This window comes from Cynocephalus volans, chromosome 7, assembly GCF_027409185.1.
Source record: "Cynocephalus volans isolate mCynVol1 chromosome 7, mCynVol1.pri, whole genome shotgun sequence".
NCBI lineage: Eukaryota > Metazoa > Chordata > Mammalia > Dermoptera > Cynocephalidae > Cynocephalus > Cynocephalus volans.
In genome coordinates, this window is record NC_084466.1 from 99506709 (window position 1) to 99533645 (window position 26937).

At 49.8% G+C, this 26937-nt stretch overlaps 1 protein-coding gene across 2 annotated transcripts; it reads right to left on the reverse strand.

Moving 5' to 3' along the window:
• Positions 1 to 1620: 1620 nt before the first annotated feature.
• Positions 1621 to 20737, reverse strand: FAM241B (family with sequence similarity 241 member B). Of its 2 annotated transcripts, XM_063103464.1 has the most exons (4): positions 20650 to 20737; positions 19262 to 19389; positions 18289 to 18577; positions 1621 to 1659 (listed from the first exon to the last, which is right to left on the reverse strand). In XM_063103464.1, the coding sequence occupies exons 2-3, from the start codon at positions 19352 to 19354 to the stop codon at positions 18308 to 18310; spliced, it is 363 nt and encodes a 120-aa protein (XP_062959534.1). In that variant the 5' UTR covers positions 19355 to 19389; positions 20650 to 20737; the 3' UTR covers positions 1621 to 1659; positions 18289 to 18307. The 2 variants fall into 2 exon arrangements, with proteins under 2 accessions (XP_062959534.1, XP_062959533.1); XM_063103463.1 differs by lacking the exon at positions 1621 to 1659 and having other exon boundaries at positions 17808 to 18577.
• Positions 20738 to 26937: the final 6200 nt, after the last annotated feature.

Here is a 26937-nt window from a genome sequence, read left to right on the forward strand (position 1 = left end):
CATCTGTGTAAACCTGCACCTAGGGGCCGGCTGGTAGGAACTGGGTCGGAGCACAAGAAATCATTAGGAACCGAGCAACGTGCAGCCCTAGAAACACTCCTGCTCCTCTTCAAGACAGCTGAAAACTGTACCCGCTGTCCACCCAATCTTTGTTTTGCCTCTTAGAAAGTACAGACAAGGAAGGGCAAAGAGGCGTTAGGAGCCCTGCAGCTGGAATTTGATGAGAAAGCTTCAGTAGGCCTGGCAGGTGGCCTTGCTCCTCCACACCTCTGGGCTTTTCCAAGAGCAGGTGGGGTAGGGACATGGCTGGAAGGAGAGGGGAGCATTTAACATTGCAAGGCACAAATAAGCAGGAGTAAGGTCCATGTTCTAGTCCTGACTTTGAGCAGAGGTACAGGCAGAGGGGTGAGGCTGTAAACACCTACCACCCTTGCACAACCTCACTCCCCCAACCCTCCAGGACCTAGCTCGGCTCCTGTCTGATCTCTATGCAGGGCTTCTGAACAAGAACAAAGGCACCTGCTGCGCACACTCCTGGGGAGCATCCCGGGTGGGGGCTGGGGGGCAGGACTCTGACTTGGCTAGGCAGGGAACTCCAGGCTTGAGGGGAGCCAATGGGGAGGTAGAGGGGACAGCCATGTGGAACCTCAAGACTTGCAGAGGGACATCCCCCCTACGCCACATCCATATGGACAGGAGAGCTTGGCGCTAGGCAACAGCAGATGCTGGTAAGGAACTCTGGCTGGACTGCACATGGAAGGGAGAAGCAGGCTGAGCACAAACCCCACTTTTAGAAACCAGATTCAGATCTGGGCTTTGTCCTGTGGGGTGGCAGTTTGTCTGGGCTTTGGTTTGAGGGGAACTGGTTGGAGGCCCTTGGCGGGGTCAGGCTTCCTGCTGAGCCCCCCAGTGCAAGCAGGACTTCCCCACAGGCTCACCTTTGGAAACCACCACAGCCAGGGCTGTTGGGGCTTTCAATTTTCTTTGGAAAATCCTTTAGGTTACTCTGCATTATCCCCACAGACTGTCCCCCTTCCCCCCAACACATGCACAAAACACACATACTCATAAAACCCAATCATAAAACACCGAGGCACACAAGCCTTTTTTATACTACTGTGGATTCCCTCCCACTCTTCCTAGTGTACACACATTCCTTTTGAAACATTTTATGTATTGTGTATAAAAATTATGTGCTTGTTTTTATTCTGCCCTGTCCCCCTAATATATCACCTACATGTTTTTATGTATAAACATGATTTGACAGCACTGACTATTTTAAAAGACAGCAACTGGAGAAGGTGATGCCTTAACTCCCAATGATTCTTACGTGGGATCATTCAAGGCGCTGTGGCCTCAGAGAAGGGGTGAGGAGAGGCCTGAACGCGCCAGCTCTGCAAAGCCTCAAGCACAGGATGTGCCAGTGCCGGTGATAGCCTGCACCATCTGCCCCCAGCCCCTCTTTCCCTAAGACGGAGGAAATCAGTGACACCTAGGAGAAGCCCTGACAGTCTCTGGCTGGGGCCTCATCTGATCTGGCCCTGTGGACAGCCCTGTGAGCACCCGTTCAGCTCCTGCCACGGAGGAGGAGACAGGCTCATCTTCCTCAGAGCAGGGGCAGGTCCCAGGTCCCCGCTGTAGACTGGAGGGCAGGAGTTCCTGAAAAAGTAATGCAGAACCCCCAAAACAAAATTAGGTACAGAAGGGAAAACTTATTTAGAATTAGAAAAATCAAAACAAATAACTGGTTTTAAAAAGCTGACAAATTCTACAAGCATCACAAAATCCAAAACAATATTCCAGTCCAGCTTCTGCCTCTGCTCATTTCCAGCCTCATTCCCTCCCCTCCTGCCATACTCCCCGCCTGCCACACTGTGAGTCAGCACAGTGGGCAGTTAGAATGCCCTGGGAGCCATTCCCACCCTACACTGGCCTTGACCTTGACCGTGCATGGAAGTGCTGCAACCACGTAAATATATCTCCCTAAACCCAAGCAGACTCTCCCCAGCCCAGCATCCCCTTAGCCAGATCCCAGTGGTGCCCTGCTTGGCCACTCCAAGCACCAAGCAAAATAGAGGGAGGAGAAGTCAGTGGTCTTATCTGAAAGCAGCCAAAGTACTTTATTTATGTAATTTTTCTAAAAACAAAGGACCATATGGATGCATTGCTAGGGACTTGGAAGGTTCTGGAGCACTGAGAGGGCCTAAGGCTGAAGCTTCTTCACCTTCTAGTGGCTCCACCTCTGCTGGGGACCTTCACCCTTCACCGTTCACTTTGTCTGGTTGACTTCTCCTGCTTCCTTGCAGTGGAAATGTCACCTCCTCCTGAACCCCAACCTAAAATAGGTCCTTGCTATTCTCACTCAGAGAACCCAGCTATTTGCCTGCTTAGTATATTTCACAATCTGCAGCTGTATTTCTGTGTATTTCTTGCCTGGTGTCTGTCTCTCCCACCAGACTGTCATTCCCCAGAGGGCAGAGGCCACATCTGTCTTGCCCACCACACAGACCCAGAGCCTAGTATCCACTCGTCCCCTATTGATAATGATATGCCCCTTGTGTTATGTTTTACAAGTGTCAGAATATCAGGCACTACATGAGCTTCTCCCTCGTGGCTTATCTCTGCTGTCTCTTCCCGACAAGGGCTAACTGCCTGCTAAGTCCACCCACTGCACAAAGATACCCGAAACCTAAAACAAAGCAACAGAAAGCAGGAAACGATACCAGGAGAGACGATGTGGAATCATCTCTGGAGTATCATCCCTTTTATAATGTTTATTAAAAATATGAAAAACATCATAGAAACCATGAAACACAAGAACAGAGCTTTTGAACAAATCAGTCAGAAAGTTCTGGAAGGCTCAAAAGTAAGCAAGACAGAGACACAGGATGGAATGGGTTAAATCTATCATGTCACACAAGAAACACGTTACATCATATAAATATGTTTTAGAAATATGAAATTAGGCTGGAAAACAGATTGGTCAAAGGAATAAGAAAGAAAGAGAAAGGGGGAGAAAGAGAGAGTGTGGGAGGTAGGGAGGAATCATTCAAATTTGGCAAAATGAGAAAAGTTACCTAAAAGACTAACAATTCTACAGCTAGCCTGTCCTCTCTGTGGTGTGGGTCATCTGAGGAAAGAACTTTCTGGCTGGTCACTAGCCTGGTGATGGTCGTGCCATAAGCTGGCTCTGGGCTGGGGCACTGGAGCTGGGAGGCCGCAGATCCTCTCACCAGAGGGTCACTGGTTGACCCTCTACAGAGAGGCCTCCTGAGGCCCTGACTCCTGCCCCTGGGCAATCTCACCCCTGGAGCTGTGTCCCAGGGAGCTCTGGCCTGACACATTCACGGAGGAGAACCTAGGAGCGAAGGGCTAATATTCTGTTTCCATGGTGACAGAGACCCTCATGCTGTGAAAGCCAGGAGGGGAAGCCAACCTCGATCATGGGTCCTCGGACACAGAGCAAGCTCTCCCCCTGCTCTGGGGCCGGCCCGCCAGCCCCTCTCAGCCCCCAGCCCCCCTGCCCCTCCCACTAGTGTCCTTTGTCTCTGGCTGTGTCTGTCAATGCCTCTCTGCCCCTCAGCCCCCCAGTCCCCTTCTGTCTGCAGCATAGCACATGTTCCCCAACCCTGGTTGATCTGTCCCAGGAGAGTAGGGGGGAAATGACTCTTTAATTAATGTCCTGCCTTAATTAATTATTGTAATGGCTTGCAACTTGTGGGGAGAGAGGGCCACAACGTGCTTAATATGTTTTTATGTCGACAGACACATTCCCTGCTTGGCAGAGAGGGAAGAGGCCTGTTTTGGGTTTGGGGCTGCAGATGATTTACAGAGGGCACCAGCACCAGAGAAACGCTCCTCTGCAGATTTGCGGGCGGCTTCGTGGGACTGGCGCTCTTGCCCTCTACCGCTTCCTCTCCCTCTAAGCAATCCCAGTTGCCTCACCTCACTTTCCCTCTTTTCCCAGGGCATCTCCCACTTCAAACCCACCTCTTTGCCTAGGTTCCCTGCCCTCTTTTCCCCATCACACCCCCCTCACTGGCTCTTGCCTTCTCCCCACAGCCTGAGGACTCCTGCAGAGAGCAGCTGCCGTGCAGAAGCTCTCGGGCTGACATCCGCTGGCTGCAGGCCTCGAAGCACGTTGTGGGCAATAAAGGTGGGAACCAGGTCAGCTTTGGCCTGTTCCTCTGTGGTGACCCCTCGGCCGGCTTTAGGGGTGCCTCACTCACCCTATGAGGAGGAGAAGGTTACCAGGGGACCTGTGTAAACAAAATGCTCTCCGGGCCTTAGTGGCCCTAGAGGGGGACGCTCCTTGGAGAGGGCTTCCTTCCCGGTTTGCTAGCGTGGAGAAAAGGCCATTTGGGCTGGCAGAATTTCTGGAAAGAAGGAAAAAGATGAAGTAAAGAAGAAAAACAGTCCCACAAATCACTCTTCAATGAGGTGAGTGTCTCCATGGCAACCTGCCCAGGACTGAGCACCACAAGGCAGAAGATGCACCGTCACCATGGAAACCACGTCCTGGAAACCCACTGGTATTGGTCCCTGTTTGCCTTTGCAGATGAGGTGTCTGGGCAGGGACTGGACCTTCAGAGGCCCTGGCGGAATGGGGATGGGGTTGAGGGTGAGGAAAGAAACAAGAGGGGCGAGAGAGATGAGGAAGGAGAGGTGGAGAGAGAGAAGGAAAGAAGGGGGCAGGAGAGAAGGGCCAGGACAGCTTCTCTTCGGGGGGAGGCCTGGGTTCTCTGGCCTTTCCCAGCAGGGAAAGAAGTGCCCTGGGTGCCAAGCGAGAAGATGTGCTGGTGGGAAGAGCGAGGCAAACAGGCTGAGCTGGAGCCCAGGCTGCGTCTCGTGCCAGTCAGTGCTGAAGGGTCCGCCTGTCCTTGTTGCTTTCATCCCATCACTGGGTGTCATTTATTCAAGATGAGTAAAAGGAGCACTCCCTGGGGTGCCCATTTGCTGACCACACAACCCTCAGAAGGGTCTGAAACCAAAGCAACTCAGTTTGGGACTTCCAGTCTCTCCCCTTCCCCAGGGTGCCCAAGCACAAGGATGCCAGGGATGTGGTGATTGGGCCCCAAAGCCGGCTTCTTGCTCTAATTACTCCCAGACTCGGGTTTGCCAGTCTCTTTTTCTGGGAACTGAGTGGAACTGGGTGCTTAGCGCCACCTGCTGGTGCCCACTGGAAGCAAGGCAGCAGTGACCAGAATTGATCCCAAAGCTCCAAGGCAGTCTCAGGGACCTAACTCTTTAAGCCAGGTGTCCAGGTGTCAAGGTAGGATCCTCCTCCAACCCCCCCACCCCACCCTGCTCATATGGCCTGTACACCAGATGAGCTCTTCAATCAAATGAGCCACAGAGACTTGGGCAGCAGAGGGAGCCATGCTGCTTACTAGCTGGGTGAGTTCGGTAAGTTGCCTGGTCTCTCTGAGTCTTAGTGTCCAGCTTGGAGAGCCAGTGCCTGCTCTGACACTGATCAGCCATGGGATCTTGGCAAGTCACTTACCTCTGTGCAATGGAGGTTGGGGCTAAATTACCCTCATGGCTCTTTAGGGCTTGAACAGTCTCTGAGTGCCTGACTCCAGCCAGAGTTTATCCCTTCCTGGAGTAGTCTGTTGAGTCTGAGAGGAGAGGCCAGAGCCCCTCCCCCAGTGTCTCTCAGTACTGCGCCATAGGCTGGGGGCTCTGCAAGCCCCACGTGGCTCAAGGAAGCCCGGCACAGGAGGGCACCAGAGTTCACCATCACCTTCCCTTTACCAGGTGGGCCCCACCGAGAGGAAGGCAGAATCTGAAGGCCCCCCCACACACACACAGCACTCACTGCCAGGCATGCCCCAGCCCACCCCAGACTACTGCAGCCCCACCTGCCCCTCCTCTGCAGTCTGTAAGAGTATCTGGATCCACAAAGCCTCCTAGAAATATGTTAGGAGAGAAGAAGGGCTGGGGAACAATCATCCTCCCAGTTGATGTTCGTACCCACTGCCCCTCAGCACAGGAAGGAAGCTCCTCCATTCTCTGCAGGTGAGAAGCCACTTCAGGACAAGGTGCTGAGTGCATAAAACTTCCTGAGCACCTGTGATTGGATATGTGACTGCCCAGCTGTCTGCCTGCCAGCAATCAAGAGAGCCAGGGCTGCAGGAGGGAGGCCTGGAGGGGGTCGTGGGCATCCCGCTATCCTGAAAGTCACTAAGTGAACAGAGGCATTGAGTCAGAGAGCCAAGTTCAAACCTCAGCTTTCCTGCTTAGTAGTTCTTCCACCTTGTACTGTTTTCCCATTTGCTAACTAGAGATAATAGCAGTACCTACCTCCCAGGGTTCTGCTGAGGATTAAATGAGGTCATGCATGCAGGTCCTGGCCCACAGCAACACTCATCATCACAGACTTGAGTCAGAAAACTCTAGATTTGGGCCAGGCCTTCTCTGATTCATCATAATATCAAGAACACGTATAAGGCACAATCTTGAGTATTCCTTCCATCAATAATGATTTGTTTAGCACTGTGCTGGACAAAAGGACTAGAGCAGCAAAGAGGATAGACATGGTGCCAAGCTTCATGGGGCCTCTAGTTGGGTGGGAGGCAAGGGAGAATGGTAGACAGATATCAAAGCAATAATGACTCAAAGAATGAGATATTTTCCATTTTGAAGGGCCAAGGGAGCAAGTAGCCAGGGAGCTGACCTGGTCTGGGCGGTTAAGGGGGATTAATCTTTGCCTCTTCCTCCTTCCTGCTGATGGGAATGAGGGCACAATGGCTGGAGCTCAGCAGCCATCTTGGAATATGAGGCAGAGCTGCTGGATAAGAGCAGTCTGCACCCCTGATAACTTTGTGAAGGTGCCTGACCCCTCTGTGTTGTCTAATACTACTTTTATGTGAGAAAGAAAATGACTTTTATCTTGTTTAAGAACAGTGTTGTTTTAGTTTTTTCTGTTTTATCTTCAAAAAGCTCTGACCCGCTGGACTGGAGTCTGTAATGAATGTAATGCCTTCTCATTACCCTGTAGGAACCTTGGGAGCAAACAGTGTGTAGAGCCCAGCACAGGGTTTTCCTCACAGAAGGGAGTCTCAGTGGCTGTTTATTGAATTATCTTAACTGAGTGAGGAGTTGACAGGACACAGAATAACCACTGGACAGATGAATCAAGGTGAATGTAAATCTGGGGCAAACTTGAACCATTTCAAGATATGTCTGGGGACAGAATTAAAGGAGGGTGGGACAGAAAAACTCAGCAGCCAAGGACAAGGCCTGTCAGAACAAGAGCAGAAGGACTTGAGTCCAGGGAGAGAACTGACCTCCAAAATGGGTACCTTAAGGTATTAGAGGACTCTTTAGGGACAGCTTCGAGTTGACCCTTACCTTGAGTGTCATGTCAAGAGAAGACCTGAGACTTGGGCAGCTCCTGGGAGCCATGCTGCTTACTAGCTGGGTAAGTTCTGGTAAGTTGCCTGGCCTCTCTGAGTCTTAGTTTATTCATAAAACAATTAAAGTAGATGGAATAATACATATGAAATCCTCCACACGCTGCCTGGCACATAGTAGGCACCCAACCAATTGTAATAATGGCCAACAATCTATCGGTTGTTATTGTGGATAGACTTAAGGTGGCCCCATGATCCCAGCCTCCTGGTGTTCATGGTTTTTCTGTGATACTCTCCCTCGAATGTGGGCAGGACCTGTGGCTGGCTTCTAACCAACAGGATGTGGCAAAGGTGACGGATGTCACTCTCATGATTACATTACCTTAGATAAGACTCAGTCTTGTTAGCTTGCTGGCTTTGAAGAAACAAGCTGCAATGAATGAGTCCTACAGGTGCAAAAAAGTGAATTTTACCAATAAATCATAAGTGGACCTTACCCAGTCGAGCCTTTGGATGAGAACCCAGCCCTCACTGACACAATTTGCAGACTTGTGGAGGATCTGGCAAGCTGTCCCCATAAACTGTGAGATAATAAATGTGTGTTGTTTTAAGCTGCTAAGTTTTTGGTAATTTGTTACACAGCACAGGAAACAAATATAGGTGCTATGTCAAAAATACTTTACACAATATTTAAGGAATATATAACTTCACTTTCATCTACACATCAGCCCCAAGAGGGGGTATTATTCCCCCCACTTATAGAGAGGAACTGAAGCTGGGGGGAGGAGCTAAATTCCCCAAGGCCACACAGCTATTGGGGCAGGAGGAGCCAGGATAGACTCCAGAGCCTACTATGAGCTAGGAGGAGACTAGCAGCAGTAGCCTGAACCTGCATAGTGCTGTGGAGCATCACGAAGGCCTTTGGGAGAGTATGCCCTGCCCAGTTCTCCACAGGCCGCACCCCTCCCTACTGCCTGGTACCCAGCTGTTTCACACGGTTCTCCCAGTCACCTGCCTGGCTCAAGGGGCATCTGAGTCTCCAACCCCGTGTAACTGGGGTACTGGTAGTTACAGCCCAGGTAGAACAGGCCCTTTGTTCTCAAGGGTTTGGGAGCCAAGGGAAAAAGTCTAACTCCCCTGGGAATAAAGCAAAGGGAACCCAGCAACCAGCATATGGACTTGGAGGACAAAGTTCACTTTCCTGAGCTGTGAGGCCACAATGTGCCACTTCCACAACATCTGTGTGTCCCAGGGTCACTGCACACTCTGCACTCCAGGCTAGGCCTGCTCTGTGACCCAACTCCAAGGAGAAGTACAACATAGAAGGGACAGGGGAGCACCAAGACTGCAGCCTGGAGAGGGGATCTGTCCCCAGCTCCTGGAGCAAGGCAACATAGAGCACCCTGCAACATGGGGGGTCTCCACTGATGGTCTTCACTGGAGGGTTGCTGCTTCATTTGAGAGAGACACAGGGGTGCAGGCAGATGTCACAGGGACCCCTGAGACCCCTGGCTCAGGGCTATATTTACACTATTGACCCAGGTTCTTTTATTTGTTCCTTCCACTGTCCACCCTTCCTTCCCTCCCTCTTCTTCCACCACATGTGCTGGGGATCAGAACTGCCTGCTCTTATAACTTGAGAATAAAGCCCCTGCATGTGCAGGTGACATTTTCCCCCAACCCCATGGGAAGGAACCAGGATCCAACCTGGCCAAGGCTGGAAGGTTGAGCTCTGCTCTTGGGGCCTGCCTTCTCCCTTCAGTTGGGCTGGTCCTTGGACCTTCTCATGCGGCTCGCTCAGCAATCTCTAAGCTCTGAGCAAGGGCCGAGAGTACAAAAAGAACCAAGTACGATCCCTGTAGTATGACAGGGTGGGACCCACAAGCCTACTCCACAGGGGGAAGCACTGCTGCCTGTTCTAAAGCTGCCCAGATGAATTGGTTGTGTGGCTGGGTGGAGAATCACTGTCACAGGAAAAGGTACAGCTCGTTCAAGGTGGCTGTGTTGTCTTGTCCATTCCTTGCTGACAGCATCCAGATGTTAGTCACCTCATCAGAAGAAGGCGGTTTCTCAGGGTCAGCTGAGCTGAGAGCCGCAAAAGAAACACCACCCCCTCCCACACCCCACCCCCACCCAGGCCACTGAGGGCTCTCGCATAGGCTGGTGCCTCAGAAGTAAACTTCTTTCCTCATTATAAGTAGGCATTTGGAAGTTTTTTCAATTTTTTTTTCTGAAATTTTAAAAGCAAATTGCATTTTCAGGGTAGCCAATTTTCACTGACAAGCACTACAGGAAGAGACCCGCTACAAACCATCATCCACGGCTCGCTGCTGTGCACAGGCGCTGCATACACGTCTTTCATTTGAACCTCACAACTGCCTAGAAGACATATCATCCCCACATCACAGATGCGGAAACTGAGGCACAGCAAGTAACTTGCCCAAAGGCACACAATTAGCTAGGTCTGTCTCTCCCGCTCCTTGCCTCCTGTGAAAAATACAAGCCCTAGGCACCAGACATCGTGTCACAAATGACAGCTATGTGACAAATGTCACATTTATCAAAGGAGCCTGAGTGACAGGAGAACGGGAAAGGTACTGATGGGCACTGCACTAGGCAGGACTGCATTAGACACAGCCACTCCTCACCTAAAGAGAGTACGGTCTTAGAAAGTGACCATGTCCCTCCCACTGGGGTCACCTCATGTGATGACAGCAACCTGGGCTAGAAAATAACCAAGTCTAAAACTTCTCATTCTGTCTCCTACACTGAAAACTCAAATACCAGAAGGTCTGGTTCAAGACTGAACCCCAGTGACCCCATGATAGATCCTCTTCCTGGGCGTCCCCAGCCACCCTCTGCCCTTCCCCAGCCCTAGGGATACCAGATTCACAGTTTGCCGGAGGCTGGAGAGGCAGACCCCAGATCTGCCGCCCACCAACCGCACAACTGCGTAGAAGTTACTTTAACCTCTCTGAGCCTCATCCACCATCTGCGAAAAGGGAAAACACCTATTTTTCATTGTGGGAGCATAAAATGAGACAAGGCTTATGAACACTCCCGGCATAGGGCACAGTCCAGGATGAGCCCACAGTAAATGAGAAACTACAATGGAACTATGCATGCTCTCCACTAGAAATCTCACCAAAACACAAGGTCATCACAGGCCTGGGCTGGTAAAGGTGAGCACTCACCTGGGGTGGGAGGCGGATGCGCCCATGAAGGGAGATCATGCGCCTGCCCAAGCATTCCACGAGGTGGCGCCATGGGACAACTCCCGCAACTCTTCAGGTCTGCACGCCAGGCTGGATGATACATCCCGGGCTCCCGCAGAAGAGGATGGGAGTTCTTCAGCCAGTTCAGAGCTCAAGAGAGCCTGGGACTCAATCACTCTTCATGGCTTTCCTTAACCTTCCTAATTCAGTTGTTCATCAAATATAGGTGGCAGAGAAGTGGTGGATTAATGGGTACAAAACTATGCTATAAGCCAAGTGAATCATTGTGCAGTATATGCATGTATTGAAACAACACACTGTATGCCACAAATATATACAAATAAATGTTAAAATAAATTTTTTTAAATGGGTGGCAGAGGAAGTGGAGACGGTGACACCGGCAATGCCAAGCCAGCAAGCAGCAAAGCCCACTGAGCACCTGCTACAGGCAAGGCCCCCGCTGTGGCAGGTATCCAGGGGCCTTCAAGGAAATCTAGCCCTGCCCCTTCATTTTTCCAGAACAGAAAGAGGCCAGGAGAGGGTCATTCCCCGCCTTGTAGAGGCAGCAGAGAGGCCCTTGGGGCTCCCTTGAGACACAGCAGGACTGGAGGATGCTTTTAAATTGAGAAAATAATCTCATTCACAATAGCTTCCCCAAAATGAGATACCTAGGAGTAAATTTAACCAAGGAGGTGAAAGACCTCTGCAATGAAAACAAGAAAACACTGGTGAAAAAAACTGAAGAGGACACAAATAAACAGAAAGATATCCTATGTTCATGGGTTGAAAGAATTAATATCATCAAAATGCCCATTTTACCCAAAGCAATCGACACATTCAAAGCAATCCCTATCAAAATACCACTGACATTCTTCACAGAAATAGAAAAATGACCTTAAAATCTGTATGGAACCACAAAAGATCCTATATAGCTAAAGCAATCTTGAACAAAAAGAACAAAGTTGGAGGTATCATACTTCCTGACTTCAAAATACACTGTAAAGCTATAGTAAACAAAATAGCAAGGTACTGGCAAAAAATAGAAATTGGCCAATAGAATAGAATAGAGAGCCCCAAAATAAACCCACCCATTTATAGCCAACTGATTTTTGACAAAGATTCCAAAAATATACAATGGGGAAAGGACAGCCTCTTTAACAAATGGTGTTGGGAAAACTGAATATCCACATGCAGAAGATTGAAACTAGACCCCTGTCTCTCACCATACACAAAAATCAACTCAAAATGGATCAAAGACCTAAAGTTAAGACCTGAAACTATGAAACTACTACAAGAAAACGGTAAACAAAATGGGAGTGGGCAGTGTTTTTTTTTTGAGTGAGACTACAAAAGCACAGGTGATTAAAGCAAAAATACACAAATGCAACTACATCAAACTAAAAAGCTTCTGCACAGCAAGAGACACTGTCAATAAAGTGAAGGGACAATCTACAGAATGGGAGAAAGTGTTTGCAAACTACACATCAGACAAGATTCCAATATCCAGAATACATAAGGAACTTAAACAACTCACCAAAATAACAACCCAATTTTAAAAATGGGCAAAAGACCTGAACAGACATCTCTCAAAAGGAGACATACGAATGGCCAACAGGCACTTGAAAAAAATGCTCAACATCACAGATCATCAGGGAAATGCAAATTAAAACCATGATGAGATATTATCTCACTCCAGTTAGAACGGCTATTTTCAAGAAGACAGAAAGTAAATGCTGGTAGGAATGCAGAGAAAAAGGAACCTTTCTAACATTGCCGGTGGAAGTGTAAATTGGAACAGCCACTGTGGAAACAGTACGGACATCCCTCAGATAACTAAAAATAGGTCTTCCTTACGACCCAGCCATCCCACTACTGCGCATATACCCAAAGGAAGTGAGATCAATATATCAAAAAGACACCTGCACTCCCATGTTCACTGCAGCACTATTCACAATAGCCAAGAGATGGAATCAACCTGAATGCCCATCAACAGATGAGTGGATTAAAAACTGTGATATATATTCACAGTGGAATACTATTCAGCTACTAGCAAAAAAAGGTATCCTATCATTTGCAGCAACATGGATGGAACTGGAAACCATCACATCAAGTGAAGTCAGGCACAGAAAGACAAATACCACATGCTCTCACTCATATGTGGAATCTAAAAAAAAAAAAAAAAAGTGGTTTTCATAGGAGTAGAGAGTACAATAATGGTTACCAGAGGCTGGGGAATGGGGGGGGGGGCGGTGGGGAGGGGAGTGGTGAACTAAAAAATACAAAACTACGCTATCTACCCTGAGTGCATCACCGTGCAGCACGTGCATGCATTGAAACAACACACTGTACCCCACCAATATGTACAAGTAAATGTTAAAATATTTTGAATAAATAAAAATAAAAAATAAAAACAGCTTGCTCAAGATCATACAACGTTTCCAAGTTGTTGCATGCTGTCACCTGACAGGTGCTCGATGCTTTGGGGTGGTGTGCAAGGTGACTGTAAACAATTCACAGACATAGCACTGAATCACGAGGTGAGGAAGTCATTCCCTTTTCTTTTCTCTTCAGTTCTCTGAATTCATCAAGGAGAATGTCTCAGTGAGTGCTAGGAGTCTTTAACAGCTCCCTAAATCCTCATAAACTGACTTTTTAACAAAGAAAGTGGGCATCGGGCTTAAAGCCTTGGACAACCGCAGCAACTGGCTAAAATGGAGTAATGTCATTTTCTCTACACTGGATTTACTTGTACAAATACCTACCATGAATGGCAAGTAAGGCCAGCTTTCCACGGACAACAGTAATACAAGGCTTCCTGTCTAAAATAAATTTGAGTAAAATGTGAGTTGTTTTAAAGAAAAATGTTAAGTAAATCCTAATACCATTGCTTTGTGAATATGGTCACATTATCAAGCGCCAATTGGTGCCAGAAACTGTGCTAGGTGCTTCCCATGAATGAATGCACTTGCTCCTCTCACCCTGTGAGGGGCAGCAGGGAGACGAGGGACTGGGAATAGGAACCCAGGCATCTGGCCTCCAGCAGGGCCCCCGCACGCCCAGGGACTAAAGCTGGTGGCAGGGTGAATGTAGACAGCCCCCGGGCTCCCAGCCCTGTGTTCTACCTGCCCCTGCACTCAAGGCCGTTGTCCCGAAGTTGCCCTCACACTTCATCTGGAGCAGCCTCAACTCCCCCCTTCCAAGCTCTGGGTCCCTCAAGCCACACGGTTTCGGCTCTCCCACACCCCAAAATCAGAGGATCAGAGACACCCCCGCCACATGCTTTCCATTGAAGCTCTCATTCCATTTGCTTTTTGAACTTTCACTTGCTGCCCTTTGGGGTCCTGGGTGGCAGCACAAGGAGGGGTGGGCTTGTTTCTCCCACTACATGCACTGCTGGGTGGGCTGCAGTTTCTCCATCTAGTTTTGGCAGCAGAGCTCTGCCACCTCACACTGCCATCACCCTGTACAGCCCCTTAGCGACCCTTTGAGAGGTAACCGGATGTCTCCCTTCGTCAGTCTGCAATGAAAATACCATGCATTTGGGAATGCAGGGAAGAGGGCTGTACCCCCATTCATGTGGCCCACAGCAGGGAAGCTACCGAGGCCATCCAGCCAGGCAGCTGCGGGCAGTGTCCTTGCACCCAACTCTGTACCCTCTGCCCTCACAGAGCTGATCCTACAGCGTGCAGGTGGGTCCCGATGGCTCCCAGCAGGTAGTGAGGGCGGGCAATCTGTATCTGTAACAGGTTTCTAGGTGACTCTGATGTGGGCATAGCCAGAGGCTAAACAGAGGAGTGATCAAGAGAATGGGCTCTGGGCCTCAGTTTGAATCCTAGCTCCACCCCACCTCACTCTGGGTACTAGAGCAAGTTATAAACCCTCTACAGTGTCCTCAGCAGTAAAAATAACAGTCATAGTACCTAAGTCATAAAGTTCTAGTGACAATTAAGTCACATAAAGTGCTTAGCACAGGGCCAGGCACCCCACACGCTCTCAGCAAACATCATCCAGTCCTGACCCTGGAGACCTACGCCAAGCCCCTTGGCTTCTGGGAGCACAATGAGGCAGCTGCATTTCTTCTCTAACAGCTGGGGAGCGGGCGACACTGGTCTTAAAGCCCAGCACTACCCCACACAGGGGGTCCCAGGTGGCCCCCGTGATGGCCACTCCGGGGCCAAAGTCCCCAGCACAAGAGCTGAGGTCCAAGGTGCAGCATCTATGGAGGAGGCTCGGGGGCTGATGCGGTCCCTCCTTCCCGGCCCTCTGTCCATCTCTCACGCACCATGCCTCAGGTGATCCCCTGCAGGACTCTGAAGGGCAGGCAGGACCCAGAGCGTCATCCCTTCTTAGCGATGAGGAAACCAAGGCTCAAGAGGCTAAGTGAACTGTCCAAGGTCATGGTCTACAAAGAGCAGAGCAGGGCCTGCAAACAGGCTTCACTCTGGGTTCCAGTTGGCCCCAGGCCTGGAGCAGCTTTCTTCCCCTGTCCCTAAGGTCAGGTATCCTAGTGAGCAGAGGCTCTGACACTTCCCTGGGACTTCCCCCTCAGACTCACAGAGCTAGAGTCCAGTTAGGAATCCCTGCCCATGCCAAAAGGCACCGTTCTGGTCCTGGTCCCAGAAGAGGGCTCCCTGGGGAACTGTCAAAACTAGACTCACTGTTTTGCCTGATGGAAATGCAGCCCCATCTCCAGGGCTAGCTGGAGGGTGGGGAGAGTAGAGCCTAGAGAGCCGAGGGCTTGGAACGTGTGACAGGATGGGCCCAGGAGGCTGGCCGGTCCCTGAGAGTGAGCAGAAACACACAAGTCAGACCCAGCGGCCACGCTCACCAGGTGGCCCCAACCAGGGAGTCAAACCAACCCCTCAGAGGTGGTGCTCCTCTTTCCAGGCATACAGAGGTGGCGCAGGCCTGCTAGGTTCTAAGCTGGAAGAGCACGTGAGTGGGCAGCTCTCCCCAGGCTGCAAGTCCAACCTGACATGAGACACAGGACCCGATGATTAGCCCAGAGATTCGCAGCAAGCTCCCTTGAAATCTGCCCTCAGGCAGGATTTGAACGAGCAAAGCAGGCCAGGCTGCGGGGTCCCCTCACACAGTGGGAGGGGCAGGCAGAGGAGGAGGAGCCCACTATCCTCAGCGAGCTTCCCACAAGGTTGCCAACTGGGCAGAGGCAGCTGCAGCCTCACTCAGAGGCCCACCAGCATCTGCACCTGCCACCCGGAGCAGCGAGGCTCCACCTGCGCAGAACATGTTCACACATCTGCATGTTCTGTCCTTGCAGAGGAGAGCCTCACTGAGCAGCATTCAAACAAGAGGTGGAGGTGCAACCCAGGCCCACCTATGGCCACATGGGCTGCATGGCCCCCACGGCTCCAGGTGCCTCCCTACCCTGCTGCCTCTGCCTGCGGACACCTGTAGACCCTGAGCTTGAGAAGCAAGGCAGAGCACAGGTGAGCAAACTGCCCAGAGCCCAAGGGCACAGGGAAGGTAGGTTGCTCAAAAAAGGGTCCAGAGGATGGGTTCCCAGGGTCCTAGCCCAATCCATCCAGAGCAGCTCCACTGGGAATACCAGAAACGTCACCTGTTCTTAGTCTATATCATCAACTTACTTCTAGCCCCTAGCCCCCTTCCCTTAGGCTGGCTAAACTGGCCACTGGAGAGGCCGCCTTTGCCCCAGGTGTCACAAGGACCACTGCTGACTACAGCTCCTCCGCCTCCAGCAGCCTGCCCAGAAACCAGGGCAGCTCCTCTCCTGCCTACTCCTCTTTCTAGTCAGCAGCAGAGAGGAAAGTCCTGCTCCCTTTGCCTCCTCCAAAGTCCTCTGATTCTTTTCAAAGGGCTTGGGCTTTGGGAATGGAAACTGAATCCTAGAAAAAGATAGTTCTCAGCCCTCAATTTGTGGACTCAGATTCATAGTCCCTAAAGGTATTTTATATATTGGGGATCCAGTTACACTTTACTTCTTCAAAGAGTCCTGCAGCTTTGAAAGGACAAAATGAAAGGAAAACCCAGCCATATATAGACAAGCTGATGGCTGAAGGGGCATGGGGTGCAGGGCTGGGCCAGCGCTGCAGGAGTTGGGGGCCAGGTGAGCAGGTGGGCAGACAAGCCAGGGCAGAAGGAAATGCCACAGGAACAGCCGGGACATCGGCCAGGGCTGGGCCCCAGACCTCCCTCCTCAAGAAGGGCCCAGCACCCCTCTGCTCTTTGTGCCCATCATAAAAGGAACCGTGTCCCAACCTCTGCTCTCCATGCCCATCATAAAGGGAACACATGTCCCAACCGCTACTGGGAAATAAAGACACAGAAAGAATTCTTTGAGAAAGCAGTCTTGCTCCAAGGCCACAAAACTCCCCCAGGAATGTTTGTGATAAAGGCCACCAGCTCCCTCGAGGGCAGCAGTGGGCATGGGGCCTGTGGGGAGAAGGTTCTGTTCAAGGTGGGCAGCCCACCAGGCTCTCTGAAGGAGGGATGGACTCACTCTCCATCTCTCTTCCCCACCTCCCCCAGCCCCAGCAACTCCAAGACATGCCTCCCTGCCCCAAACAACCAAACCCAGAGGATCCTGAGAAGAGGGTGGGAAATCTGGTGCCAGGGCAGGCAGACTTCTCAGGCTCACCCAGTCTTTCTCTAATCTATAAACAACCCTCAGCCCACAGCAGGCCCAGAGCCTCAGCCACCCAATGCCTCCCCTTGTCAGGGCAGCCACACAGATCCAGGGCTAACCTGCCCAACCTCAGGACCTCTGCTCACGAAAAGTGGGACACCCTTATCCCACAGGCCACTTTCTAAGGACAGTGTACTGCAGCCAGCAGTTAAGAGAGCCTTGGGAGGCCGGGCGAGAAGCCTCTGATTACAGCCCCAGGCAAGGGAGGCCTCAGACCTGCACCTTGGCTCTCCTGACCTTCCAGACTCAGCAGCCATTCTGGCCAGAGGCCCACTCCCCCAAAAGCTGACCTTCAAGTCCAGCAACTCAGAGTGAGCCTAGAAGTTATCCGAGCATCAGGCAAGGGGTCCAAGCCCAAACTTTACCTGGACTCCCCCTCACAGCTCCTGGATCCTATGATTCTTAGAAACCACCTTCCAAGGTCAAATGCCCCCTGCTCCCCTGTTCCTCAAACCCAGTCACTCCCGACCACCTTCACCAAGCCTTCCAGATCTGCGTGCAGCTGTACAATTATTTATGAATTTCTTTACATGGACTCAGTTTTACTTTAAGCTATTTATTGAAAATGTCACAATAAATAGAATACCAGTACCACCCATCATAAATAAAAGGTAGCCAATAAAAATATACCATTAAAACAAACAGTGCTATAAAAGTCTGGAAACTTTTCGCACCTGTCCTAAGCCCAAGTCCTGCTCCCTAGTAAAAGGGGATGTCAGCACGTGTTCCAGAGTCATTAGAACATATTGGCACTGGCTGAGACTTTCTTCGTGCCATAAAAAGATTAAGAGAATTAGAAAGGGAATCTCTTCTTCTGATTTTGTGCCACTTAATGTAGGCCCTATACCACCTAAAAACATCTCAAGTGAACCAGGGTATCCACCCCATACTTCAGGAATGCCGGACTGGAGTCTCCCTCTGCCTCATGCTTAACACGACAGGGAAACACACCCCTCTGGCCCCTTCTCTGATCACACCTTCAAGGCACGACTAGATCCCCTCCCCTGTGCCTGCTCTCACACCAAGGCCCAGCAAGTCCCTTCAACACACCCACCCCTATCAGGTCCTGGAGGTCACCGCTGACTCAGGTGGGACACCAGGTAGACGAGGCCCACCAGCAAGAGACCACGAACGCCAAGCATCATGAGCAGGAACAGGAGCAGGATGGAGGTCACCGGCTCCACAGCATGGTTGCCAAGATGCCACTGGGGGAAGCCCATGTTTACCAGCTGCCGGTTGAGGTCACTGAAGGGGGACTGAGCAGCACCCAGCCTGGCACCTGCCTGCTGCTGGCGGGGGCCAGGACCGCCTGGGGGGACACCATGGCTCCTGTTGAGAAAGCTCTGGAAGGTGGAAGACAGAAAGAGATGAATGAATCCAGAGAAGGCTTCCCTGAAGTTGCACCAGCTGGACCCTGCCCTCCCCTACAGCCACCCAGGGCCACACCCTCCTTTCTCAGCAGTCCTCAGATGCCACCCATAAGAATGCCTACAACCGAGTCACAAGGTCTCAGAGCACAGAAGATGCCAGTCTGTATTCCCCACATCATGCCCAGGGAGAAGGTGCTCAGGACAGAGAATAAAGGAAGTGGTTGAGGAAGGTTGGACTATAGGGCACGGTTCTAGTACAGGCATTCTGAATACTCATCACTCCTTTCATTGAATTATTATTTGGTGGCCATGGGCTCATCTCCTCCACTTACTCTCCAGCTGCTCTCTCATCCAATAGACTCTTAAAACAAAGATGTTGACTCCATTGGAGTTTGCTAACCAGGTTAAAGGAGAGAGAGCTCTTAGGTTTGAAGTCTGGGGAGGCTGCCCAGAGGAAGGAGAACTGAGAAGGCCGCACAGTGAATCCACTGCATTTTCCCCCAGTCTCAATCCCCCAGGGTCCCCAGCTTGGCTCTCTACAAAGAGAGCTCCAGGCTAGCAAAGGTTAGTGACCAGCAAGAGAGACTTCTGGGAGCTAAGGAGTAACGGGTACAGAGGAGGCCAGCTGCTCCCCTTCCATGGGGCATGGGTGCCTACCTGTCGAGGAGTGCCACCTCTTGGAGGAGTAGTGGTCCTCACTCGGGGGTCGTCGTCCTGCACGATTTCCCCATTGGCCAAGATCCGCACCATCTTCCCAGGAGCTGTGAGTCCCTGCTTGGCTGCACCTGCAATGCATGGCCAGGGTCAGGGGCTGACAGAGCCAAGTGGCCCAGAAGTCCCCGCCCATAACACTTAACTCTAAGTGATTTGTAACCAGGATCAAGAGGGCCCAGGGATGACTTTTCTCCTGACCTCTAAAAGCCTGAAGAAAAAGATGTACTAGAGACTGACAGATGCTTGCTTTCAGCAGTGTTCACACAGGTTATCCACGCTGAGCAGGTGCCAGGTCTGATCAACAAAAACGGGAGAAATAAATGCAAGTCCTTTGCCAGACAAAAGTCTTTCAGACACTGAGTCCACTAGGAAATCAAAAGGATCCTCAGAGAAGGAAGTCGTATTACCAAGTGCTACGAGCAGCACAGTTGGGACTAGAACCCTTGCACGGGGAAGCCCATGGCAGCTCACCCCATCGCTCTGGGGTAGGGATGGGCACAGCCATTGCACGGGGGCGGCATAGAGAGGTTTAAGTAGCTTGCTGGGGACCATGCATCGATGGGCTGCAGAGAAAGAACATGTAGCCCAGAACGCTGGATCTGGGCGTACTGAACAGCGAGTCCGGGATCCCCAGCATGCCTCCATTTCCCTTCCGTTAAAAAATGGATCCGGTGCGCTGTTCCTCGGGGCGTAAATGCCAAGGACCTGGGCCTTCTCCCTCCAGGAACAGCCCCTGGGGAGCCCCGTCCCCTTCAGGGTCACTTTGGATCCACCGCCTGGCAGCAGACCGCACTGGCTCAGAAGGGCAGACCTTTGCTGCAGAGGCATGCCCCTCACCTGTCCCTCACCTCTCAGGTGACACCAGTCCAACCTTTGCTACCGGGAGGGAAGTGCCCTACTCTGCGGACCCCAAGGCGCCCGTGGGCTGGGGACTCTTCCACGCTTCTCCCTGAGTCTGTGGAAAGGCCATCTTTTTCTCCAGATGAGCCACAGCTTTCATCTAAATTCTCAAAAGCCCTCGTGACACCCACGAGGAAGTAAACGCCCCTGTTCTCTTGCCCATGGCCTGGAGCCTGGGACAGGCGGGTCCCCTCCTTGGTACAGGCCAAGCGGGTGGTGGTCCTCCGCAGTCTCTTTGTGCTTTGTCATCCCGCCCCCGCTGGGTGGGCCAAAGGCGCGCCCGGCCCCCAGTGCACCTGACAGCCCGGGTGGGGGGCCGGCGAGGGGCGCTGCCCAGGCCGCGAGCCCCAGCCTCCGGAGCCTCACCGCGGCTCCCAGCCCAGGCCCGGGGTGCGGGGAGGGATGCGCCCCTCCCTGGCCCGGACACCCACCTGCAAGTGCGGCTCTCGAGCCCCGGCGGCGCCCACTGGCGGCGGCTCCGGGGCCGCTTCCTCCCACCTGACCTCACAGGAAGCGCGCGCCCGAGAGGCGCGGCCGGGCGCGGCGCAGCAGCCCCCTCTGCAGGCCTCCTGGGGAACTGCAGCTGCCGAGCCCGGGGCGGAGCAGGGCGGGGAGGGGCAGGAGTTGGGGGTGGGGGTGGGGGTGGGGGTGGGGGTGGGGGTGGGGGTGGGGGGAGGGGTGGGGGGAGGGGAGGAGAGGAGGAGGAGGGAGGATGGGGGAGAAGACAGACGCGGAAGATGGAGGAGAGGAGGGAGGAGAGGGAAGCGGAGCCCACGGAGGAAAAACACAGGGGGTGAGCGTTCCCCTGACCTGGGAGGAAAGGCGGACAGAGGCTCAGACCACGGGTAGAAGTTTGCTGAGCCGGCTCCGGATGCCCCTTGAGTAGGGCCTAGCCCTGTCTCCCAGAAGCTCCAAGTCCAGTGGGGGAAGATGAGGCATGAACGGGGCAGGTGCAACTAGCTGCAGCAGGCTTCCAGGAGGAGGTGACTTCCAGCTGGGGCCAGAAGGGTAGGTGGGAGTTTGCCTGTCAGGCAAATAGGGACGCCTGGCAAAAGGAATCACCTGGACGGAGTGAAAAATCGACCTCCGCTTGCTTCCTGAAGTTTTCAAATCCACCCACCCCTCCACATTCATAAGCTGCTCCTGTGGATCTGCTCACCAGTGGGAGAGGATGATCTGTGCGGTCCCACAATCTGGGTTCAGGTTCTGGACTCTGGCAAGTTACTTAGCTGCTCAGTGTCCTCATCTGCAAACTGGGTGTAATCATAACCTCACAGGATTATTGTGAAGATTAAGTGTGATGTCCCTGGCACATGGCAAGTGTTTTTAAACATTTGCTATGATTATCTGTCAATGGATGTTTTCAGGAGCAAGTAGATATTTAGTGAGCATATATTAGGATCCAGATGCCAGCTAGCCCCTGGGTGGAAGTACCAAAAAGAAGAGTGAGACTTAGACCTTACCTCAAGGACTCATAGTCTGCCACCATGGTTTCATTATTCGATTATGAAAACTTATCAGTAAAAAATGTTTCACAGGTCCCCCTGATATCTCCATCTTGTTTGTATATTATTTGTTTGTTTATAAATTATCCATGTGTAGTATGAGAGCAGATTGGCATTGCGGATAAAAGGGGGCTGCTGAAGCCAGCCTGTGTTGGAATCTTGGCGTGGCTGCTTTGTAGCAGTGTGAGCTTGAGTCAGCTATTTAACCTCTCTGGCCTTAGTTTCTTCATCTGCAAAATGGGGGTACTAACAGTACTCACTTCATCCAGTTTTCGTGAGGCACAACGCACTTTGTGTAAAGTGCTTAGATGACAGCCTAGTGACAGTAAGTGCTCAAGGGCTGCTGATTGTTATTATCATTACTACTTACTGTCTACTACATTAAGTCAGTTGTAAAGCATGCACATTTTAAAAGAATGGGATTTAAAATAAATATAAACCAAAATCCTGATGCTTTTTTCCTGTACCCAATGTATGCCAGGTATGCACAGTGCATACATGGAAGGGGTAATCACAAGGCAGAATGCCTAATTGTCAGAGGTGGTCTATGGATCTCAAAACTCAATGTGCACATTGGAATTACCTGGGACATTTAGAAACCATCCCCGTGCCTGAGTCCCACCCCAAAGATGACAATGTCATTGATCTAGGCTACAACCTGGGCATTGAGACATTTTAAAAACTGATCTCCGGGTGATTCTAATGAGCATCCAGGGTTGAGAACCACTGTCTTCCATGAACAGAGTCCCATAAGTGGGGCACACAACCCAGGAACCCCAAGGAGGGAGAGACCTCTGTGGTCTGGAGGATCCAGAGGCTATAGGCAAGAAATCATGAATGTTTGCTAGAAGGTTTGATCTTGTACAACTGCTGCCAAAGAGATACAGTGCAGCTGGAGATAACCATAAGAGTCCAGAGGAAAAAGCAAGTCCCTCCAGAGAAGTCAAGAACAGCTTTGGCCAGTGAGGGGGGAGGGGATAGTGTTTGACGATTGAGAAAAGACCTATCATTATCAATTAAAACAGGCTCAGGAGGCTGTGAATCACTTTTGCTACCTCTCCACCTCCTTCAGGTGTCTCCTCCTGCTCAAGAATCTGCAATGGTTTCCTACTGTCTGCTCCAACCAGACCCAATTCATTGGCAGGGCTTTCACAATCCTCCAAATCTAGCCCCAGCACACTCTCGGCAATTCCCTCCCTCAGCTCCTCCTACCTGGTGTCTTTGCTCCCCCTGAAGCACATCACCCAAAAGCTTACTTTGCTTGGGCCTGTCTATCTGCTGCAAGGCCATCCCCACCCAATCTGAATCCCCCATCCCCAAACTTGATTGTGCCGTGTAACAATAATAATAACTCCCATGTATGCTGAGCTCTTACCACTTCCAAAGTGTTTTCCCAGAGACCACTTCATTCTTTTTTGGTTTATGAAATAGGAAGGGTAAGTGTTATTATTCCCTTTCTGCTGATGAGAAACTGAGGCTCAGAGAGATTGTGGATAACCAGCTGAGATCAGTGACAGAGCCAGGATTTGGATGAAGACAGATCCCCTGCTTCTGTGTTTTAGGCTCCTGGTGCCCACCAAAGGCCTCCCTTGAGTTAGCCCATCTCTGCAGTCTCTTTCCTTTGTGTCTCTTCATACTTTTTAACCAGCTCATTACCCAGGTGTCCTGGCCCTGCTCCACCTCTGTGGGTGAAAACAACTGTTTCTGCCTTGAAAAAATTATCATTGATAACAATGATAACGGTGATATCATTTTAAATATAATAATCTGTCTTTTCCTCCTGGTATTTCCTCTCCCTTTCCCCTACCCTGGCAGATAATCTGCCCATGTTCACTACTCAGATAATGGTGTGAGGGGGGGAAGCAAAGCTAGCCTGCCAGTGCCCCCTTTGGTGCCTCTATAGGCCTGTGCCCATTGAGGAGAGTATGCTGGGTGCCTCTTCAAAGAAAACATTGGGAGAGGAGGAAATGATGAACATAGATGTCTGGATCTCAAAGGTGGGCTCAAGACCTGAGAGAAGGAATGGCCACATAGTGATTGTAGACAGGTGGGGCCTTAAAGGGCCTTGTGGAGATCCACGGGCCCATTGTGGCTCAGATGTGGTGGAAAATTCCCGTGCCCCAGGAATGACAAGTAGTAGTGGGAAATTTGTTGGCTGTGAAAACGTCAGGTAGACAGGCATGAAGCGTGGTTGTGGTGACCTTCAACCATGGACAGGTAATGAAGGACCATAAGGATTGCTGGAGGCCTCAGAAAACACCTTGCATGGTCAGAAGACTGAAGTGGTGCCATAATATCTTGGCTATATGTAAGTCCCCTGTAGTGGATTGAATTATGTCCCCCTGCAACTCCCTGAAGCTTGAATTGTGTCCGCCAAGTTTTATGTATTAGAAACTTAGCCCCCACTGTGACTGTTAAGAGGGTGGGAGATCCTATTATGGTAATTAAAGATGGAGCCTTGAAGAGGTGATTGGATTGTAGGACCCTGCCGTAGTGAATGGATTAAAAATGGTGGTCAGGGGCGTGGTTCTTAGGGCTCTAAAAGAAGAGGAGAGTCTGTCTCTCTCTCTGTCTCTCTCTGCTCTCTCTGCTTCCACCGTCTTGCAATGTGAGACCACTGCCTGGGTCACTGTTGCCACCACCAGATGGACTTTGGACTTCCTAGGCTCAGAAACTGTTAAGCAATAAATTTCGTTTTCTTTATAATTACCCAGTTCCGTGTATTTTGTTATAAGCAACACAAAACAGACTAATACATCCCCCAAGACATAAACCCAAACCCAGGTATATTAGCGTGAATATGGGCTAACACTGCTGGAACCAAGAGAATCAAATATACAGTGACTCCAACAAGGAGGTGGGCATCCAAGTCGGTGGGCAGCGTTGCTTCACAAGACCGATTAATGACACATACTCCTACCTTATTGCTCCCCCACACCCTGGGATGTTGTCCTCACCTGCACGATCAAAATGGGCTCACCAACTCCTTCACAATGTGCAGCCCACGGAAAGGGGAGAAAAGAAGGAATGGAGGGCTAGTGATTTCTCTTAAAGAAAGTATTAAGGATGTAGCACACATTACTTCCCTCACATTCCATTGGCCAGAACAAGTCACATGACTATGGGGCAGGTAGGCCACAGGGTCTGCAGTGGTAGCCCCTGTTTCATTCCTGATATTAGTATTTGTGTCTTCTCTCCTGTGTCTTTCACTTTTGTTAGAGGTTTATCAATCATATTGATCTTTTCAAAGAACTACCCTTTGTTTCACTGGTTTTTCTGTTTCTCTGATTTCCATATCATTGATTTCTGCTCTTTATTGTTTCCTTTCTTCTGCTTGCTTTGGGTTTACTTTGCTTGTCTTTTTCTAAGTTCTTGAGGTGGGAGCTTAGATTATTCATTTGAGTCTTCTCTTCTTTTTCAATGTAAACATTTCGTGCTATAAATTTTGCTCTAGGCGCTCTTTAAGCTGTGCCCCACAAATTTTAACATGTTTAACACAAATTTTCACTTTCATTTAGTTCAACATATTTTTTCATATTAACTTCCTTTGCTACTTCCTCTTTGGCCATTGACTATATAGAAAGATGTTGTTTAGTCTCCAAGTGTTTGTAGATTTTTTTTTTTTTTTTTTTTGTCGTTTTTTCGTGACCGGCACTCAGCCAGTGAGTGCACCGGTCAGTCCTATATAGGATCCGAACCCGCGGCGGGAGCGTCGCCGCGCTCCCAGCGCAGCACTCTACCAAGTGCGCCACGGGCTCGGCCCAAGTGTTTGTAGATTTTCTGTTATCTTTCTGTTATTGATTTCTAGTGTAATTCCACTTGTCAAGGTTTGTTTTATGGCCCAGGATATGGTCTATCTTGGTGAATATTCCATAGCTTATTGAAAATACTATGTTTTCTGCTTCTTTTGGATGGAAAGTTCTACAAATATTAATTATATACTGTTGGTTGATGGTGTTATTGAGTTCTTCTACATCCTTGATGGTTTTTTGTCTAGTTGTTCTATCAATTGTTGAGAGGTATTAAAGTCTCTGACTGTAATTATAGATTTGTCTATTTCCCTCTTCAGTTCTATCAGTTTTTATTTCACATATTTTACAGCTCTGTTGTTTGGCGCATGCACACTTAGGTTGGATAGGTATTCTTGGTGGATTGAGTATATTATTTATCATCATATATAATGTCTCTCTTTCTGCCTCTGATAATTTTCCTTGCTCTGAAGTCTACTTTATCCTGCTTTCCCTTAATTAATGTTTGCATGATATACCTTTTTTCCATTATTTTACTTTCAGCTTCCCTATATTGTTATATTTGAAGTGAGTTTCTTATACACAGCATATACTTGGGTCATGTTTTTTAATCTAACCTGCCAGTCTGCCTTTAGTTCGGATTATTAAGACCACTAAATTTAATGTAATTATTAATATGTTAGGGTTTAAGTCTGTCCATTTATTTTTTGTTTCTGTTTGTTCTCTCTGTTTTTCTTTTCTCTGTTTTCTTGTCTCTCTTTTTATTTTTTTATGCCTGGTCAATATGGGGATCTGAAACCTTGACCTTCATGTTACCAGTTCCATGCTCTAACCAAGTGAGCTAACTGGCCAGCCCCTCATTTCTCTGTTTTCTTTTTCCTGCCCTCATGTGATTACTTAAACATTTTTCAGAATTCCCTTTTAATTTATCTATAGTATTTTTAATTATATCTCTTTGTATAGCTTATTTTGGGGGTTTTCTGGGCATTCCATTATATATACATAACTTATCACTAAAATATAGCCATATCACTACATATAACTTATCTACTGGTGTCATCATTTTACTAGTTCCAGTGAGGTATAAGAACCTACATCCTTTTATATCCCTTTACTCTCCCCACTATATTGTAATTGTGTTAAATATTTCCTCTACATGTGTACATTTAGAACTACATCAGATGGTGTATACTTTTTGCTTTTGCTGTCAAATATAATCTACAAAATTCAAGGGTGGAAGGAAAGCTTATTGTATTTACCCATATTTTTGCTCACTATGTCTTTTTCCCTTTCTAATATTCCAAGGTTCTTTCTTTTAATGATCCCTTTCTATTTGGAGAATTTCTTCTACCTATTCTTTAGGATAGGTCTACTGGTAGTAAATTATTTTAGTTTTCCTTCATCTGAGAATGTTTTGATATCCTCTTTATTTCTGAAGAATATTTGTACTAGGTATAAAATTCTG